The following is a 21797-nucleotide window of genomic DNA, read 5'->3' as shown; positions in this document are numbered from 1 at the left end:
ATCAGAGGATAGGTACATGGTGGTCATGAAGGGATGGACATGGTCAAAAACAATGCTCAGGTAGCTCGTAGCATTTAAACGATGCCCAATTGGCACTAAGGGGCCTAAAGTGTGCCAAGAAAACATCCCCCACACCATTACACCACCACCACCAGCCTGCACAGTGGTAACAAGGCATGATGGATCCATGTTCTCATTCTGTTTACGCCAAATTCTGACTCTACCATTTGAATGTCTCAACAGAAATTGAGACTCATTAGACCAGGCAACATTTTTCCAGTCTTCAACTGTCCAATTTTGGTGAGCTCGTGCAAATTGTAGCCTTTTTTTTTTCCTATTTGTAATGGAGATGAGTGGTACCCGGTGGGGTCTTCTGCTGTTGTAGCCCATCCGCCTCAAGGTTGTGCGTGTTGTGGCTTTACGAATGCTTTGCTGCATACCTCGGTTGTAACGAGTGGTTATTTCAGTCAAAGTTGCTCTTCTATCAGCTTGAATCAGTTGGCCAATTCTCCTCTGACCTCTAGCATCAACAAGGCATTTTCGCCCACAGGACTGCCGCATACTGGATGTTTTTCCCTTTTCACACCATTCTTTGTAAACCCTAGAAATGGTTGTGCGTGAAAATCCCAGTAACTGAGCAGATTGTGAAATACTCAGACCGGCCCATCTGGCACCAACCACCATGCCACGCTCAAAATTGCTTAAATCGCCTTTCTTTCCCATTCTGACATTCAGTTTGGAGTTCAGGAGATTGTCTTGACCAGGACCACACCCCTAAATGCATTGAAGCAACTGCCATGTGATTGGTTGATTAGATAATTGCACTAATGAGAAATTGAACAGGTGTTCCTAATAATCCTTTAGGTGAGTGTATATCTACACATTAGGGGTGGTACTCAATTAAAAAAATTAATCTAATTAATTAGAGGCTTTGTAATTAATTAATCTTGATTCATCGCATGTAATCACACACGTAAATTTGCCCCAAATCGCAAATGTTTTTTTAATTTAAAAAGGTTTTAGTGGGCGACAAAATCAAAACATAGACATGGACATGAATATTGCAAACTTAAGCTCTATTAATTTCTGGGGAAAAAAAAAAAAAAAATGCATTTAAACTGCATTTCAATTCAAATCAGAATCATCATCCATGGCTAAAATTAGGCAGACTTAAAAATAAAGTGGTATTCTAAGTACTTTAAGTACACTTTCAGAATGGGTATTGTCTTTAAATAATAATAAGAAAAATTTCAACATAAAGTGCAGTTTTTCTTCTTAAAAAAATAAGGCAGAAACATAAAAGGTAATTTGACCAACTTCACCTTTAAACTCTGAGTAACCTTAGCCAAAATTATTTTGTACATTAGGCTAAAACAGTGTGATCATTGAACATTTTGTAATTAGATGTAATTAAAATTACTAACGGTCACGGAAGTCGAATGATCCCCAGTAAGAGCCAAAGAGTCCTCTTTCTGTAATGCATCTAATTTTGCTTGCTTTTCAGTGTCATAAAGCTGTTGAATTTTACTTGAAATAGTCTCTTGGCACGGTAGCTGAGAAGTTGGATGACCTGACGTTAACTGTAGCACATTTTCTAACCCCCTATCTTCCACCACTGTTAGTGGTCTACAGCCCAAAACAATCCATTTTGCGAGAGAATTTGTAAGTTTGACCGATGTTGACTTACTAATTTTGGTCTTGATGCCAGTCATTTCATCAGTTTTGGGCTGCCGACACCTTTTGTTGGTACTCGAACTCGCACTGCTAGTGCTAACAGCATACACAGTTTCTGTGTTCACTGTAACATGTTTTGCATTTAGATGGTACTGTAAGGCTGAAGTGGCTTGGTGTTATGCAAACTCCTTTTTGCACTGTTTGCACAAAACCACGCTTTTATCAAGGCTTCCGTCGGGTAGTCTTTTGAAATGAAATTTTCCTCCAATCAGTCCTAGCAACGCGCTTTCTTCCGATTCTTATATTTTTGTAGCTCTGATGTGTGCATCAATGTAATCGGTGTACCAGGAAATCATGCATTGAGAGAAGTTCCCCTTTGCTTGGAATGCAAAGTGTGATTAAATGCGTTATTTTTAAGCGTTATGGAGCACATGCATGAAGCTTTTAGCTGTGCTTGTGCTAAGAAAAGGAAACATTTTAAAAATAACGTAACATGATTGTCAATGTAACCTTTTGTAAGTAGTGCCTGGAGGATTCAGAGTGTGGAGAAACTCTAGAGACAGCGTGTGTATTAACTTGTGGATTTTTCTGTGAGTATTTGGTGGCAGCGTGACGAAGTTGCTTCCGCAAGACCGCGTTAGCTGTGGAGCTCAGCTTGGAGCAAAATGAGGCGAATGGGAGAGGAGAGGTTGACGTGACACCCCCACCCGCCTCAACTGTCAATCCCCCCACAAACACAGTGTCTCGGAATTTGCATAAGCACAGCCCTTCACCAGCAATTTTAACTTAGTTACAAAGTGATCAAAACTCTCGTTTATACCCTGCGTCCTCTCATTAAACTTGTATCCCGCATTAGTCGTGGGCATGACAAACGCCAGCAGCAGCCTGTCTATGAATTCAATTTAAACTTTATGTTTACACCATGCTTTGTTTCCGAAGTAGCTGCAGTCATGAATATGCTTGTATGCGTCACTGTGCATGACAAATGGCAGTGGGAGCGTGTCTATAAACTTCATTTAAACTTACGGTTTACACCGTGCTTTGTTTCCGCAGTAGCTGCACTTATGAATATGCTTGTATGTGTCACTTTCGCTTTCGCTTCTTATTGTTTCGCTGCTTCTCAATTGTATGATGCATGTTTTCTCCAGCGCTTTTTGGAGCTCTTCCTTGTTTTCTACGTACTGCGCTCACAGTCAGTTCACGTGATTACGTGGGAGGCGCGATGATGTCTCACAAAACTCCGCCTCCCATGGCCATTGAGCTAACGTCCATTACAGTATATGGAGAAAAATAGGTTCTAGTTATGACCATTACACGTAGAATTTCGAAATGAAACCTGCCCAACTATTGTAAGTAAGCTGTAAGGAATGAGCCTGCCAAATTTCAGCCTTCTACCTACACGGGAAGTTGGAGAATTAGTGATGAGTGAGTGAGTGCTTTGCCTTTTATTAGTGTGTATATATATATTAATATATATATATATATAAATATATATATAAATAGAAATATATAAATATATAAATATATAAATATATAAATATATATATATATATATATATATATAAATATATATATATAAATATATATATATATATATATATATATATATATATATATATATATATATATATATATATATATATATATATATATATATACCAAAAGCAGTTATATGGGAATAATGTATTGTCTTCTTCTTAACAATATTTTCATCTTGATTTTCATTCTACTTTTCTGTTCTAATTGTTTAATTAATCCATTATTTACTAATTAGTGGGTCTGATGCTAAAGAAGATGCAGCCTTTCATTATTCAGTGTTGTTTGCCTGGGTGTCTGCTCTGCTCATTTTTAATAGTTACTAATAAGATACAACGAAGGGGAAAAACTGCACAGAGAGAGGACAAAATATAATGAAATCAACAAAAGAGAGTTAAGCATTTAAATCTATAGCAAAAGCAGAAATATTTCTAAATGTCTTATAAATGTAAAAATGATGCTGCTGTGCTTTTCTGTATGTACAATAAAAGAAAAATAATCCCAACTAATTAAATGAGTTCAGTGCTATCAGGTGTTATCACTGATTAGGGAACTGCTTGGAACAAAAACCTGCAGCCACAGTGTCCCCCCAGGACCGAGGTTGGGAAACACTGCTTTAATCATTTCAGGGACTCTGTTTTTCTGAACTGTTGCTATTATATCTCTCACTTGGCTGTTAAAAGTTGCATTGAGTAAATACAGCTGGAGATCTGTCTTTATTTCAGGCTTCAAAGCAACAAAATGTGAATATTTTGAAGGGGGGATTCTTTTGTCTACCCACCTTATGCATTATTATGAAAACTGAAGACCGCTGTATTGAGAGAATGTCAATTAACTGAGATATAATTAGTTCAAGAAAATCAGACTGTGAGTAACACCTCAATGAAATGTGATTTTATGTTGATTGTCCTGTCACCTGGAGTTGCTAAAATGCCAACATGAAAAAAAAAAATTCTGCATAGGACTTATAAATGGTTAAAATTTTTAAAACAACATTAAGCCAATTTTCATGCCAAGTTTGTGTTTTACAAATCCAGACCTTTATATAAGAAGTGGCTTACGCATATTTCTGAGCAAAGTAATGTTTCATGCACAAGGCCCTTGGAAGCAGCAAGAGATCGCACAGGTAAATTACGAGGATCAAAGGTTGTAGGCAGAGCCATCTGGCACCAGGACAGCCAGCCAATCATATGTATGTAATATGAGGTCCAGAACCCCATGTGGTTTTTTGACATAAACAACGGCCCATGCAAGACACCAAAAAACAACATTCATGACAGAGATATGGCAAGAGGAGGAGATATTATTTCATCTGAACTTCGAGGAATACAATTCATGCATCAGCCCGACTGCTAAATCTAAAAGCCATCCATGACATCATCTTTTGACACTGCTGCTAAATTTTCAGTTGTATTCTAAGACTAAATATATCCAGATTTTAATGTTTGTACTTTCTATTATGTTTTTCTTCTACTGGTATTATTCTGTTTTAATAAATAGCACGTTGCCATTAAATTTCTATACTTTGTGTTTATATCTACAGTGACTGAAGTAATAAGGTACCACACAGTACCTGGTGTTCGAGAAGATTGCAGCTTATTCTTTTCCTACAGGGTCAGCAGGCTGAAGGGGACGTGACAATAGGGTGGACATCACAATCAGAGTAAAGTACGATTGGTTGGCGAGTAGTTTTAACCAATGCCATGTGTCTGCTTTATTCTCAACTTTTAGTTCCAGGTTACATCCAGGGACATTATGTGTTTAGGTTATTTTTGATGACCAGGGTAATCTTGGGCCCACCTTATACCCAGGGACACCCATGTGTTGTTCACACAGTGAAGCTAGTGAGTTATGGTGTGGAGTACTGGGGAGTGAGAGGCTGTGGAAGAATCACTCATAATGAGCGCTTGTGTGGATAGACATTGTGTGTGTGAAGTTTATAGAAAAGTATATTCTTAAAGTTGACGATTTGCATATATTCAAAGTGTCTTAGTGCACGCTAGTATGGGAAGGGTTAAATCAGTTTATCATATTTTATTATTTTTCTCTTCGCACTGGCAAACCACCAATATCTTGCTGCTAAGCTTAAAAACTTCAGTCAAGGACACTGTGTACTCTGAGTGGGCTAAACGGGCCATTGTTTAAAGAAATGCAGCTAACGAGACTTTAACCATGAGAGAAAGCCAGATAGGCCTCTTGGTTTCACTCACAGCAGGGCTGGGCCTCTGCCTCCCTGTCTGAACACTAACATAAGGTGATGACAAGTCAAGGAAAGTGTGTTTATAAGAAACAGCGCCATTGTCTTAGAGGTGCAGCTGACTAGACTTCTAGCCTTGAGAGGCTGTGTGTGTGCAACAAGAAACAATTCATTTGAGTAGCCCAGTATCTTATGTGTGGGTCTGCCCGATTCCAACTTGCTGGTGGGAATTGATCGATAAAACAGGTCTCAGACACCTGCACAGGGTAAGGAGTAATGTTGGAAAGTTTCAGTCAGACTATGGACATTAGGTAATGGTGAAGATCTGGGTGTGAAGAGCAGGACAAAGCACTATTCTCATTAGGCTGGGAAATATTGAAGGAACTAATTGGAGGCAGGTCAAGGCTACAAGGTGACTGGGAGTCAGACAGGGATGAGTAATGGGTTTTATGATAAGAGCTTTAATAAAAAGTATGGTCCACCCATTGCTGGGCACTCAAGTCATCTGAACTGAGTCTGTATGTGCGCTGTACAAAGCAGCCCGATTCTGCTGCCTGTCCCGAGATTCCCGAGTGCCTTCTTTAGGGCCGAGGGTACCTGTGCTGCCTAATCTGCTTCAACAAGTTTAGAGAGCGAGAGCTGAGCAATCCAAATAACGAACTTGGCAAATTCCACTCAACCCACAACTATAGTGGGGAAGTGAAGCCTGTTCTGGTAGCACTGTGCACAAGGCAGGAATAAGCTCAGCCACAATCACAAAGGGTCAAATTGGAATTGACAGTCATGTGTATAAGAATGTGAGGAAGCAGACAAGGCGAGGACACAGAAACCCCACACTCTTTCTTACACACTAACATGGAGTACTTTCAGCCAACAAATTATTCAGCAGTATGTGTCAAGAAACATGATTGGGGCTCCTTTATACCAACAGCAATACACCTGTATAGCACCTCACTGGTAATGGGTACTGTCAAGCCAGGAGTTTTCTTTCTTTTTAGCCATTGTGGGATGTGTTCAGACCATAGTGTGTGTTTGTGCGCGTGTGTATATGTGTGTTCATTTATCTAATTATTTATTTACAGAGTTTGTTCATTCAAACTATTATATAGTGCCTTTCTCATCTATCTACCTACTTCTATCTAACATTGATAAAGACCAGGGGCCTCATGTATAAACGGTGCGTATGCACAGAAATGTTGCGTACGAACTTTCCACGTTCAAATCTTGATGTGTAAAACCTAAACTTGCTGTAAAGTCAAGCACATTTCCACGGTAGCTCATACCTTGTTGTACACAAGTTCTCCACTCGGTTTTGCAGACTGACGGCACCCAGCATCAAAGCAATGCTACCGTTCCTGTGTGGTTTCCCTTTCTTTTTCAGATCCACATCCCTGACACGGCTTTATAAATACACTAAAATTAACCGCATATTGTTTATTAGTTTAATGCATCTGATTGTAATTAACCTGTAATAATATAATGGTCCACAGAATGGTCAAACTATTCTAAATACCATAACTGCTTTAGCGTTGTTACTCTCACTGCACCTTTTTCTTCTTCTTCTTTCAGCTGCTCCCGTTAGGGGTTGCCACAGCGGATCATCGTTTTCCATATTACTCTCACTGCACCACTCGGAGCAGCTGATCGGAAAGAGAATTATCGGTATACAGCATCAAGCACATGTTGCTTCATCCATGCTTCCTATTTGAACTGCTTCTCACACGGCAAACGCTTCAAAATCTTTCCTGTACGGACCTCATGGTTCAGAAAGAGTTTCATCCCAAGAGCTCTAAAAGCACTCAATCAGTCCATTGAGTGATCCTTGTAGAACTGGTTTAAGAAGCACGTAGTGATTCACACACAGAGAAAATAGATCAAATACAAAACAAAGCATTTAACGTACTACTTTAGTTACAATGTGATTTAAAAAACTAGTAAATTAAACGATTTTAAGATTAAGTTTATGATGTTCTACTTTAATGACAAAATAAACTATGTGATTAAAGTGGAAATTTCGAAATTAAAGTTGACATTTCGTGCTTTTTCCCTACTGTGTGCCTTTTTTTTTCTCTGTACCCTAATAAGCTTTCATATGACACTAAGACGGTGGGCTATGATTTGCCCTTTTCGCCCTTTCACGATGACTTTGATATGCGACTTCTTTTTTATTTTGGGCACTGTGCGACTTTGTGAACTTGAGCTTTTGACTTTCTGACACGCTATGTCACTCAATCAACTTCCTTTTCTTGTTTATTCCACTGTTTAAACCAACAAATAGTTGTTTTTCCTAGCCTCCAATTGGTATTCGCTGAAATTCTTCTATTTTTCCTCGTGGTTTTGCCATTGTCTTTTCACAGAATGCTGAGCTTAAGGGCTATTTATATTGATTGACATATTCAAAGAGGCGTAATTCTGGGAAGAGTTGGGGCGTGACAGGAAGCGTGTGCACGTGCGTTACTTTTTATGCTGATCGGGATTTATGTAGCGGAAGAACATGGAAGTTTGCGTACGCACAGATTCCTGCATCTGGATTTTTCTGTGCGTACGCACATTCCTGCTTTTGTGCTTACGCCATGTTAAAGTGTGAGTTTTAAGCACGCCGTTATACATGAGGCCCCAGGTATGGGATTAGGACTCCAAATGCTGGAACCGTGAACACCACTAACCACTGCACTTTTGTGCTGTTTCAATTGGAAAATGTGCTTTTATTTAATAAAAAAAAACCAATCATTTCTAGAAAGTTGTAACTGGTCCATGACCCACCAAGAACAAACAGTGGACAACCTACAATGCATCTCGAATTCCTTCAATTTATTACAAGATTGTACAAGTCAAGGAGTTTGTCACAAGCTTCAGTAGCCCAATTTGGTTGTGGCTGATCAGAAGTAAAACAAAAGATGCTTACCATTTCGCAATCAAGAGCATAAACACCTGGATTTCCATCTGGCAAGTTCTGCTTCTCAAACGTTTTTACAAAACTATCCAAATTTTCCTTGCGTCCATCTTGCACATGTTGCTGAAGGAACCAAGAAACCAGTTATTGAAATACCATATCCCATAATTACTGCACAAAAGAGCCCACATTTTGAATAATCCATCCATCCATCCACAAACCTATTTTTCTTAAACCACTTAATTTGCTGCAGGATATCAAAGAGCTACAACACACAAAACGCAGGTTTCATATCTAGCAATAAATAAGATTTAATATTCCAGATTAATTTTAAGTTAATAATACGATGGTTGTTCAAAATGGTTTGACCCTGAACCTATAATTGGTATTTCTGTAGTGCTGGCTTTTCTCCCGTATACTAAAATGTATGAATTGTAAGTTTGCAGTGTTACCCAGTTCTCTTTGTTTGGGAGATGACCCCTCTGACCACCTCGATAATGAATTCCAGTTCACTCCTTTCACATGAAGTGTGAAAAAAAAGCCACTTTAACCAGTTGAACCAAAGGAGCACATCATGGGCTCAAGTCACAAATCAGTCTCCTGACTATAAAGGCGACTCTGTGCAATGGGCTTGTTCCATCGGAACTATGCCACACTTTATACTCATATTCACACCTTCCACAGCTAACATTACTTTTAAGCTGACTTGATTTCGGTTGGGCACCACAACACCTCACAACATGTCCTTGTGTCCACACCCACACGAAGGGCAGAAAAAAAGGTTTTAACCATGTTGATTAAATGCCTCAGAAGGCACACATAACCAACCATATTCTGCTGCTTTCTGCGGTGGGTTGGCACCCTGCCTGGGATTGGTTCCTGCCTTGTGTCCTGTGTTGGCTGGGATTGGCTTCAGCAGACCCCCCCGTGACCCTGTGTTCGGATTCAGCGGGTTGGAAAATGGATGGATTCTGTTGCTTTGCTTTGCCATGTGCTTTAAAAATGTTACAGAGAGAAAGCTGTTGACCAGCCTCTTCTAATTCAAGACAAAGCCTCCATTCACACTGCAGGGATTACAAAGGCTATTCTGAACAACTGTGGATTAGAAAAGATCCTGCCATCACACTATTTTTGCCAAACTTGGCCTTGTGCAACTATTATGGGTTACCTCCCTGGGACCTGTCATGCCAGGCTATGAGGAAGACATTAAACCAGTTCCTAAGTGGTTGCACAATCAAGAAAACTCTTAATGTGCACTGTACAGAAAAGGATTGTCAATGTTATATATAGGCATGTTAAGCACATTAAGGTTGAAAATTAAGCTTGTTTGGTTTTACTAGTAATTCTCTTGACAGGTCATGCTCAAAATGTTTCGATCACCCCTTGGAAATGACAATTTCTGTGGACATACTTCAGACCTCTTCCTTTTCTGTTGGGACATTCAGAATTACAACAGTTCAGGACAGGCTCCAGGATACAAAATGAAAGCAGGGGATTTTCAATTCAATAAACTACATAAAAAATAAAAGGCACCTTTCTACAGGAGAAATTACTTCTGAATTCAGAATATGGTCAGGTTGTTGAAATTTCAGCTGGAGAAGAGTTACAGTGGATAAAGAAACTCTGCTAATACGGACGGTAAATTTTGGACTTATGATGGGTGGATTTGTCGACAGAGCAATGGTTGGAAAGAGATTCTGACACAGCGTAGGGTCTAGCAAAGCCCAAAGAAAGGGAGGGAAGCACAGAATGGCTGGGGTGACCCTGGGGTGATTTATGTCATCATGCAAGTGCAGCAAAAGGAATGAAGTGCACTGCCAGGGAGGAATATACCGTGTATTCATGTACAGTATGTCGAAGCGGGTATAAGGGCATAAGGACCATTCTCAAAACATTCAAACTTTTCTATTTGAAACTTAGTTAATTCAAAATGCATCTGCAAGAATCATAAGAACTAGGACATGCAAGTACATAACCCCTGTCCTGGAGTTCTTAAACTGGCTTCCAGTTTGATTTCAGTATCCTCCTTCTTAGATATAAAGCTTTAAATCAACTAGGGCTGTCAAACTGGCCAAGAAAATAAGCTCTGTATATTCCAAATATAATAAGTAAACATTTGAGCATATTTAAACTTAGGTGAACTTTAGTGAGAGGATGCCTGAGGAGTGGAGAAGAAGTGTACTAGTGCCGATATTTAAGAATAAGGGGGATGTGCAGGACTGCAGTAACTACAGGGGAATAAAATTGATGAGCCACGGTTATGGGAAAGAGTAGTGGAAGCTCAGTTAAGAAGTGAGGTGATGATTAGTGAGCAGCAGTGTGATTTCATGCCAAGAAAGAGCACCACAAATGTTTGCTCTGAGGATGTTGATGGAGAAGTTTAGAGAAGGCCAGAAGGAGTTGCATTGAGTCTTTGTAGACCTGGAGAAAGCAAATGACAGGGTGCTTCGAGAGGAGCTGTGGTATTATATGAGGAAGTTGGGAGTAGCAGAGAAGTACGAAAGAGTTGTACAGGATATGTACGAGGGAAGTGTGACCGTGGTGAGGTCTGCGGTAGGAGTGACAGAGATGGGATTACATCAAAGATTGGCTCTGAGCCCTTTCTTATTTGCACTGGTGATGGACAGGTGGACAGACGAGATTAGACAGGAGTCCCCATGGACTGTGATGTTTGCTGATGACACGGTGACCTGTAGCAAGAGTAGGGAGCAGGTTGAGGAGACCCTGGACAGGTGGAGATATGAGAGGAGAGGAATAAAGGTCAGTAGGAACAAGACAGAATACGTGTGTGTTAATGAGAGGGAGGTCAGTGGAATGGTGAGGATGAGGGAGTAGAGTTGACGAAGGTGGATGACTTTAAATACTTGGGATCAACAGTACAGAGTAATGGGGATTGTGGAAGAGAAGTGAAGAAGAGAGTGCAGACAGGGTGGAGAAGAGTGTCAGGAGTAATTTGTGACAGATGGGTATCAGCAAGAGTGACAGGGAAGGTCTACAGGACGGTAGTAAGACCAGCTATGTTATATGGGTTGGAGACGGTGGAACTGACCAGAAAGCAGGAGACAGAGCTGGAGGTGGCAGAGTTAAAGATCCTAAGATTTGCATTGGGCGTAACGAGGATGGGCAGGTTGGGAGACAAAGTCAGAGAGGCGAGATTGCATTGGTTTGGACATGTGCAGAGGAGAGATGAGGAGTATATTAGGAGAAGAATGCCAAGGATAGAGCTGCCAGGGAAGAGGAACAGAGGAAGGCCTAAGTGAAGGTTTATGGATGTGGTGAGAGAGGACATGCAGGTGATGGGTGTAACAGAACAAGATGCAGAGGACAGAAAGATATGGAAGAAGATGATCCGCTGTGGCGATCCCTAACAGGAGCAGCCGAAAGAAGATGATGATGATTTAAACTTATGGTGAAAGATTCTGGGTGTTATACTTGAACGTTTGTACGTGTTCTTTTTTTTACTTTATTATACAGCAGGGAAAATAAGTATTGAGCGCATCAACGTTTTTCTCAGTAAATATATTTCTAATGGGGCTATTGACATGACATTTTCACCAGATGTCTGCAACAACCCGAGTAATCCAGATATACAAAGAAATCAAAACAAACAAGTGCATAAATTATCTTATATATAAACGTCTACGCGTTGATGTGTGTGTTTGTGTCTGTCCGGCCTGGAAGTAAAAGGTGGAGTCATGGTAAGGGCTCCGCCTCCGAGGAAACAGACAACTCGCTTAGCCACTAAACACACAAGCAAGGCCAGCACGTCTGCAAAACGAAACCTCAGAAGAAAGATGTCGCTTAGCTGGTAACATCAGCAGGCTGGTATCTGTTTTACTTTTCCTACTGCTGTTAATGCACAAGAGGTGCGAGCAGTTCGATACAGTCACTTAGCTTGTAATGCACAAACGATGCGAACACGTCAGCAAAACGAAACCTCCTAGGAGAGAGATGCCTAGAGTAGTTCCTGTCAATTACCTGACATCTCTACATTTCAGTTGATTTTCTGACGATTTCAGCAGTTTCTAGGACCTCTGGCTTTTTACAGCACGGGCTTACACAGCTAGTGTGTAACAAAGTGGAATGACACAGAGAAAAAGTATTCAACACATGAAGAAAGGAGGTGCAAAAAGGCATGGAAAGGCAAGAAAACAGCTGAAATCGGTCAAATCTGATAGCCCCCTGTCAGTGCAAATGAATATCAGCTGCTTTAATCCTCATTGATGGCCTAGAAAAAGGTTTCTCACTCCCAAGGTGCCACACAAGAAGCATCTCATGATGGGGAAAAGCAAAGAGCTCTCTCAAGACCGTCACAACCTTATTGGTGACAGACGTATTTCTAAACTTCTGAATGTTCCTGTGAGCACCGTTGGGGCTGTAATCCACAAGTGGAAAGAACATCATGTCACCATAAACCGGCCACGACCAGGGGCTCTTCGCAATATTCCTGACAGAGGAATTAAAAGAAGAATCAGAAGAGCCAAAGACCACTCGTTGAGAATTTCAGAACCCTGAAATTAGCAGGTCCAGTTGTTTCAAAGAAAACAAGAAGTAATGCCCTCCACAGCCATGACCTCTACGCACGCTCACCGCATAAGACTCCACTACTGAAGAAAAAGCATGTTGACGCTTGTTTAAAGTTTGCTGCACAACATTTGGAGAAGCCAATGAAATACTGGGAGAAGAGAGTCTGGTCAGAGGAGAGCAAAATTGAACTTATTGGATGTCACTGCACACCCCATGTTTGGGGGAGAAATGGCACTGCACATCACCCCAAAAGTGGAGGTGGGACCATCATGGTGTGGGGCTGTTTTTCAGCATATGGTACTGGAAGACTTCATATAATTGAAAGAAGGATTAATGGAGAAATGTAGCAGGACATTCTTGATAAGAATCTGCTGCCATCTACCAGGAAACTGAATATGAAACGAGGGGGGACATTTCAGCAAGACAAGGACATCAAACACCCAGCCAAGGAAACTTACAGTTGGGTTCAGAAAAAGAAAATAAAGCTGCTAGAATGGCCCAGTCAGTCAATCACCCGACTTGAATCCAATTGAAAAATCTATGGGAAGAACTGAAGATCAGAGTTCATAGACGAGACCCCCGGAACATCTAAGATTTGAAGACAGTTTGTGTGGAAGAATGGGCCAAAAATCCCAGCTGAGCAATGCATGTGACTCGTTTCTCCATACAGGAGGCTTCTTCAAGCGGTCATTACCAACAAAGGCTTTTTTAAGTTTTAAATTCATTTCAATAAGTGTGTTCAATGCTTATTCCGTGTCATTCCACTTTATTACACAACTAAATTTATGGACTTAATAGTTTTGATTACTTGGATTACTTGAGTTGATACCGACATCTGCTGAAAACTTCATGTCAATAGCCCCATTAGAAATATATTTACTGAGAAAAACGTTCACACGTTCAATACTTATTTTCCCCGCTGTACTAACGGCTGCATAGCAAGAACAAACACTGACAGCAAAAAAGAAAAGGAAATCTTAGCAGTAACAGGTTAACTGCTATTTAAATAAATGTCACAAGTCGTAATACATTTGCAGAGCAGGGACACTAGTTGCGTGCCGCAAGACCCAAGCAACTTTATCATAAGTAGTTTGTGATTTGCAGAGGCACCGTGAGGGGAAGAAAAGAAGTAAAAAATAATATTAATGATAATGCAGGGTAGAGCAGAGAAAGCACATGTGGGGCTCGTAAGAGTTTTCAGACTCCTTTTCATGGCTGCTTTTACACTACCATTTGAGAATATTAGAACACCTAAGTTTTTCCTTCAAATTTAATCAGATTAAATGCAATGAATGACTTAAAATGGTGAAAAGGTAAGCAGTAAACTGCCAGATGTATACAGGGCTATTCAAAATGAAAGAGGAGATTTCAAAAACTAATTCCAAATAAACTGTAGAAGACAGAAACACATTCCACACATCACTGGATAGAAGAAAGTTCAAAGTTTGGCCCTATGGTCCTTAAGGTTGCATGCACTCAACAGGAGCACCATGTGTAGCGTGACACACATCAAACCAGTAGACCATTTCTTGCCACACGAGACTCAACTGGTCCCTAGTTGCTGAATTCACAGCTTTCTCAATTTGATGTCACAAATCTTTAAGATTAGCAGGCACAGGTGGAACCTTCCAATCCATCGTCCTGGAATGGTGTCGTTCAGGTAACGTCGGACCTTCATGCAAGATGGTGCCCTGCCTCATTTCCAGGTCCGGCGTTACCTGAACAATACCATTCCAGGATGATGGATTGGAAAAGGTGGACAACAAGATCTTGCTCATCGTCTATGGCCTCCCAGGTCTCCAGACTTTTCCGCCTGCGATTTTTATCTATGGGGGTACATTAAAGAAAGAGTGTTTGTTCCACCTGTGCCTGCTAACCTTCAAGATTTGCGACACTGAATTGTGGAAGCTGTGAATTCCGTAACTAGGGACCAGTGGACTTCTTTTTGATGTTTGTCATGCTACACATTGTGCTCATGTTGAGTGCATGCAACCTCAAGGACCATAGGGCCAAACGTTGAACTTTCCTCTGTCCAGGAATGTGTGGAATGTGTTTCTGTCTTATACAGTTTGTTTGAAATTGAAATCTGCTCTTTCATTTTGAATAGCACTGTACATTTAAAGTTCAAAAACTGAAATAAAGGAAATTTCAGAATATTACAAATGGGCCTTCTTCGGGCGGCAACTCATTGGTTACAACCTTGCTGATGTTCTGCAGCAATTAAAGTCAATGAAGCCTTGCAAGTTGAATCAAACAATTTGTACAGGTGTCTCATCTTCCTCAATACGTCTTCTTTAAGACCCAATCATAATATTTTTTCCAAAGAAATACCATAGATTGGGTGGATGTTTTCTTCTCATAACTTGACCAGTCAATCTTTCTCCCGTGGAACCACAAAACTTGTAATAAATAAAACTATCCAGGAGCATGTGAGACATTCATGTTATAACATATCTCATAGCTTCTGAGTAGTGGCTTTACAACCTTCAAAAGAATCTTTCACAATTTTATACTGATTTGAAAGAATAGTTGGGTGTCTTGCAAGTAAGGCTACAAATTGCGCGTAACGTACGCCTGTCCTTGGCTTAGCAGTCATAGAAAGACTTTAGTATTGTGGGGCTCACAGTAAGAAAAACTTTATTGGTGGGGCTCACAGTAAAATAACTTTTTCTGGAGCGCGGAGTGTCTCAGATGGAAAAAAGACCAACTTAAAAGAATTGTTAAAAAGCTTCAGTTTGCCATACCACTGACGTAATGCAATGAACCTGCTGTTGTACACTGGTGCACTACGTACCTTGGCTGTCTGACACCCTGGAGAGCCCACTGTTGCTGAGCAGCAGCTGTACTGAGTCTCCCAACCTCCAGGAACTAAAACCATAAAAATAAGACAACTCAGTCAACACTCACCTTAACAAACTGTATAAACAAAAAATATTCCTCAATTCTGGTTAATTAATACTTAAATTGCATTGTGTGCCAATTGAGGAATGAAACGGAACGGTTCCACTTTGCACACATTGCTATGAAGCTAACACAACAGACCTCCATGACCCTGAATTGAGACAGACAGAGAGAGAGAGGTTGGGAGCAGGCACTGATAAAGTGCGTTGCCATACCAACCACATAACAAATGGACACTTATTAATTTATTTATTTTTTAGAAATATACTTTTGACAAATTATTCACTTTAGCTTCAAAAATAAACTTTTAGCACACTTAAGTTGTCAATAAAACACTTATTGAAGGAATGTGTGCGTGTATCTTTATAAATCCAGGGAATGGGGATGACTTTCATGGAGGACTAAATACTTTGGCATGGCATTCTACAGTACATGTATCTGTAAGGCTTTAGCTCCATTCAGAGTGGCACTGTGTAACTCACAGAAGCGTTAAAGCATTTAACCCATTACTAACAGGGCTAACCTAGTCTGTAGCCTGCCATCTCCTATGTGGGTTGACAATGATGAAGTTGAGATTATACAATTAAACTGGTCATTGATGGAATGGCAGTAGCACACTAGACACACAAAGCTGAATGTTCCTTGTTCTACGGCACAAATGTCAAAAGGCCGGCTTTAGGTGGAAGTTTATTTTCAGTTTATTGTACACTCTTCGTGATCTAGACTTCCTTCTGTGCAATATGCAATATCTAAATGTTATTGATAATAACTGTGCAATATCTGTATACTGTACAATATCATTACTCTCAGGGTCCAACATCCACTACTCACTGCACATGGGCATCATTATTGTGCAATATTTCAAAAATTTGCAATAACCCAACAGTGAAATTGTTATTTATTCTTTTCACATGTATATAACGTCGCAGAACTTTTTTTGCAACTTTTTGCACCATTTCTTTATTTATTTGTTGTGTTCTACATGTGTGTCTGCACTGGAGAAGCGGCTTTTAATCTCATTGTACAAGTGTATAGTGACAATAAAAGGCATTCTATTCAATTCTAATCACAACTTTGCAAAATGTAATGTGAACTGAACACTTTACCTCTATTAGAACGTGCAAGCTCTTTGAAATACATGTTTTAAGCTGGGGCCTTAACTGCTGAACTGCCATCTAATTATACTTTCAACACTGGGGTAAACTACACTAGACCACCAATATACCATATAAATGTTGGACTCTGCATTGTCTAAATTCTGCTCTACCCTCTACTGTTTTTTAAACTCAAGCTCAAATTCACTGTCACACATACGTAGCACAATGAAATTTTTACGTGCATGTCTCCCGCAGATCAGTGCCAGTAGTACAATACTAACAACAGACCATAAATACAAACTAAGACAGTGAAAGCATCACCATCGAAAATAACTGGGCATTTCACAATTATTGACTGTGTGACAATTTTCCAGCACAGTTGTCTGAGAGACAGCAAGTGTGCCGCCTGATGGTGCCTATTTATATTTCTAAAGATTAAGAGGTACGACGAGCTCTCCTGAAATCTCAGGCCTTTTTTAAAACCTTTTTTCCACTCTTAAGTAGTAAGAGACTTCAGCATGTACAGCACTATATAGATAATTATTATTATTATTACAAAAAGCACGAGACATCACATAGATAAGCTTTTGTTCTGTTTGTAAGGTTCAAAGCTGCCCCAGCCCCCCAGGTGGTCTTCATTCCACATCATTACATTATACAGTATGTATTGTACTTCCTGATGAGCATTAATTGGTTCTCAGTTACCATGTACACAAGGCTGCCCCTAAAATAAACACAAAACTAAAAGGTTTAATTTATAAGAGCAACTCATGGACTAGATGGAGTGAGTCGCTGGGCATGTTACATTACATGACTACGAGTTTTCTGCGGACTCTCTCCGACATGGTAACATTATATAAATGAAGGCTATGACTGAAAATCACTGTAAAAAAGTCCTCTAACGTGACAGGGCCTCATGTGGCTGTTAAGTAGACTCTTCACCTAAACTGTTCCTAAATTTTATTATGCAAATGCTAATTGTACTACATAGCTCACTGTAAAAAATGAAGGACAAAATGGACTGTGCAGGGTGCTTAAGATTTTTAAAAATATTGTTTTAGCTTTCCAAGGCAGTGTGTGTGTTATACAGTCATAGAAAAAAGTTTGGGACCCCCTCTCAGAATGCATAATAATTGACTCTCCTTTCAACAAAAAAAGATAACAGTGGTATGTCTTTCATTTCCTAGGAACATCTAAGCACTGTGGTGTTTTCCGAACAAAGATTTTTAGTGACGCAGTATTTAGTTGTATGAAATTAAATTAAATGTGAAAAACCGGCTGTGCAAAAATGTGGGTCCCCTTGTAATTTTGCTGATTTGAATGCCTGTCACTGCTTAGTCCTGATTACTTGCAACACCAAATTGGTTGGATGAGCTCATTAAGTCTTGAACTTCATAGACTGGAGTGTCCAGTCATGAGTGGTCAAAGGTATTTAAGGTGGTCAATTGCAAGTTGTGCTTCCTTCACTGAGTGACTCTTCTCTGAAGAGTGACAGACAGCATGGGATCCACAAAGCAACTCTCAAAAGATCTGAAAACAAAGATTGTTGAGTCTCCTGGTTTAGGGGAAGGCTACAAAAAGCCATCTCAGAGGTTTAAACTTTCAGTTTCAACTGTAAGAAACGGAATCAGGAAATGGAAGGCCACAGGCAGAGAGGCTGTTAAACCAGCAGGTCTGGCAGGCCAAGAAAAATACAGGAGCGGCATATGAAGAGGCAGGATTGTGAGAATGGTGACAGACAACCACAGATCACCTCCAAAGACATGCAAGAACATCTCGCTGCAGATGGTGTATCTGTACATCGTTCTACAATTCAGCGCAATTTGCACAAAGAACATCTGTATGGAAGGGTGATGAGAAAGAAGCCCTTTCTGCACTCATGCCACAAACAGAGTCGCTTGTTGTATACAAATGCTCATTTAGACAAGCCAGATTCATTTTAGAACAAAGTGTTTTGGACTGATGAGACAAAAATGGAGTTATTTGGTCCTAACAAAAAGCGCTTTGCATAGCGGAAGAAGAACACCGCATTCCAAGAAAAACACCTGCTACCTACTATCAAATTTGGTGGAGGTTCCATCATGCTGTGGGGTGGGCTGTGTGGCTAGTTCAGGGACTGGTGCCCTTGTTAAAGTCGAGGGTCGGATGAATTTAACCCAATACCAACAAATTCTTCAGGATAATGATCAAGCATCAGTCAGAGTTTAAGTTACACAGGGGTTAGATATTCCAACAAGACAATGAACCAAAACACAGTTCAAAATCTACAAAGACATTCATGCAGAGGGAGAAGTCCAATGTTCTGGAATGGCCGTCACAGTCCCCTGACTTGAATATCATCGAAAATCTATGGGATGACTTGAAGCAGGCTGTCCATCCAATTGAATTGAACTGCAGAGATTTTGTATGGAAGAATAGTCAGAAATACCTCCTTCCAGAATCAAGAAACTCATCACTCTTCGGTACCCAAATGTGGCAATTGGTGCCACCGCCCACCTGCCAAGTTGTTTGCCTGCCTATGGTAAAGTCATCCCTGATGGAGGATCACAGGAATCATGGGAAAGAGGGTCCTTTCATGAGCAGCGTTTCAGCCGTGGCATGGCCAAATGGGGAGGCAGCTAGATGGATGAGGTCTCCAGGACTCTAAAAATATCCAAACCTAATTATGTCATATCATTTACTGTTAAACCGTACTTCTAAAATTTTTATTATTATGCTGTCTTAAGGAATTGTTCTGTTCTGTATATTGTATTGTATTGACCCCCTACTTCTGACACCCACTGCACGCCCAACCTACCTGGAAAGGGGTCTCTCTTTGAACTGCCTTTCCCGAGGTTTCTTCCTTTTTTCCCTACAAGGTTTTTATTGGGAGTTTTTCCTTGTCTTCTCAGAGAGTCAAGGCTGGGGGGTTGTCAAAAGGCAGGGCCTGTTAAAGCCCATTGCGGCACTACCTGTGTGATTTTGGGCTATACAAAAATAAACTGTATTGTATTGTATTGTATCAAAGGCTATAGGAGGCGTCTAGAGGCTGTTATATTTGCAAAAGGAGGCTCAACCAAGTATTGATGTCATATCTCTGTTGGGTTGACCAAATTTATGTACCTGTCTAATTTTGTTACGATGCATATTTCATATTTTCTGTTAATCCAATAAACTTAATGTCACTACTGAAATACTACTGTTTCCGAAAGACACGTCATATATTAAAAGGAAGTTGCTACTTTGAAAGCTCAGCCAATCTTCTTATTCTTCCGGCTGCTCCCGTTAGGGGTTGCCACAGCGGATCATCTTCTTCCATATCTTTCTGTCCTCTCCATCTTGTTCTGTCACCTCCATCACCTGCATTTCCTCTCTCACCACATCCATAAAACTTCTCTTAGGCCTTCCTCTTTTCCTCTTCCCTGGCAGCTCTGTCCTTAGCATCCTTCTCCCAATATACCCAGCATCTCTCCTCTCCACATGTCCAAACCAATGCAATCTCGCCTCTCTGACTTTGTCTCCCAACCGTCCCACCTGAGCTGACCCTCTAATGTAATAGTTTCTAATCCTGTTCATCCTCATCACGCCCAATGCAAATTTTAGCATCTTTAACTCTGCCACCTTCAGCTCTGTCTCCTGCTTTCTGGTCAGTTCCACCGTCTCCAACCTATATAACATAGCTGGTCTCACTACCATCCTGTAGACCGTCCCTTTCACTCTTGCTGGTACCAGTCTGTCACAAATCACTCCTGACACCTTTCTTCACTCATTCCACCTCTCTTCCACAATCATTACTCTGTACTGTTGATCTTTAAACTCATCAACCTTCGTCAACTCTACTCCCTGCATCCTCACCATTCCACTGACCTCCCTCTCATTTACACACATGTATTCTGTCTTGTTCCTACTGACCTTCATTCCACTCCTTTGTAGAGCATATCTCGACCTCTGAAGGGTCTCCTCAACCTACTCCCTACTATCATTACAGATCACAATGCCATCAGCAAACTTCATAGTCCACGGGGATTCCTGTCTAATCTCATCTGTCAACCTGTTCATCACTATTGCAAATAAGAAAGGGCTCAGAGCCAATCATTGAAGTAATCCCACCTCTACGTTGAATGCATCCGTCGCTCCTATTACAGACCTCACCACGGTCACACTTCCCTCGTACATATCCTGTACAACTCTTACGTACAGCTCTGCCACTCCCGACTTCCTCATACAATACTACAGCTCCTCTCGAGGCACCCTGTCATATGCTTTCTCCAGGTCCACAAAGATGCAATGCAACTCCTGTTCTTCTCTAAACTTCTCCAACATTCTCAGAGCAAACATCACATCTGTGGTGCTCTTTCATGGCATGAAACCACACTGCTGCTCACTGATCATCACCTCACTTCTTAACTGAGCTTCCACTACTCTTTCCCATAACTTCATGTTGTGGCTCAATAAATTTTATCCCCCAGTTAGTTGCTACAGTCCCGCACATCCCCCTTATTCTTAAATATCAGCACCAGTCCACTTCTTCTCCATTCCTCAGGCATCCTCTTACTTTCCAATATTTCATTAAACAATCTAGTTAAAAACTCCATTGCCATCTCTCCTAAATACCTCCATGCTTCCATAGGTATGTCATCTGGACCAACAGCCTTTCCATTCTTCATCTTCTTCATAGCTGTCCTTACTTCCTCCTTGCTAATCCATTGCACTTCCTGATTCAGTATCTCCACATCGTCCAACCTCTTCTCTCTCTCGTTCTCTTCATTCATCAGCCTCTCAAAGTACTGTTTCCATCTACTCAACACACTCTCCTCGCTTGTGAGTACGTTTCCATCTTTATCCTTTATCACCCTAACCTGCTGCATATCTTTCCCAGCTCTGTCCCTCTGTTTAGCCCACCGGTCCTTTTCTCCCTCCTTGGTGTCCAACCTCTCATACAACTCATCATATGCCTTTTCTTTAGCTTTCGCCACCTCTCTCTCTTCAGCTT

The 21797-nt window shown here is 40.7% G+C and overlaps 1 protein-coding gene across 1 annotated transcript in view; it reads right to left on the bottom strand.

Annotated features, from left to right (window-relative positions):
- The window catches only part of rexo1 (REX1, RNA exonuclease 1 homolog), a 123255-nt gene that overhangs the window by 20492 nt on the left and 80966 nt on the right, over window positions 1-21797 (bottom strand). The window contains exons 11-12 of the mRNA XM_039767122.1: window positions 15622-15695; window positions 8313-8423 (exon numbers count right to left, since the gene is read on the bottom strand). Of these exons, the coding sequence (XP_039623056.1) occupies window positions 8313-8423; window positions 15622-15695 (185 nt within the window). The remainder of the gene's footprint in view (window positions 1-8312; window positions 8424-15621; window positions 15696-21797) is intronic.

Source organism: Polypterus senegalus, chromosome 10 (genome assembly GCF_016835505.1).
Source record: "Polypterus senegalus isolate Bchr_013 chromosome 10, ASM1683550v1, whole genome shotgun sequence".
Taxonomy (NCBI): domain Eukaryota; kingdom Metazoa; phylum Chordata; class Cladistia; order Polypteriformes; family Polypteridae; genus Polypterus; species Polypterus senegalus.
Note: the sequence above shows the minus strand (reverse complement) of the source record. Positions and strands in the feature narration are given on the sequence as shown.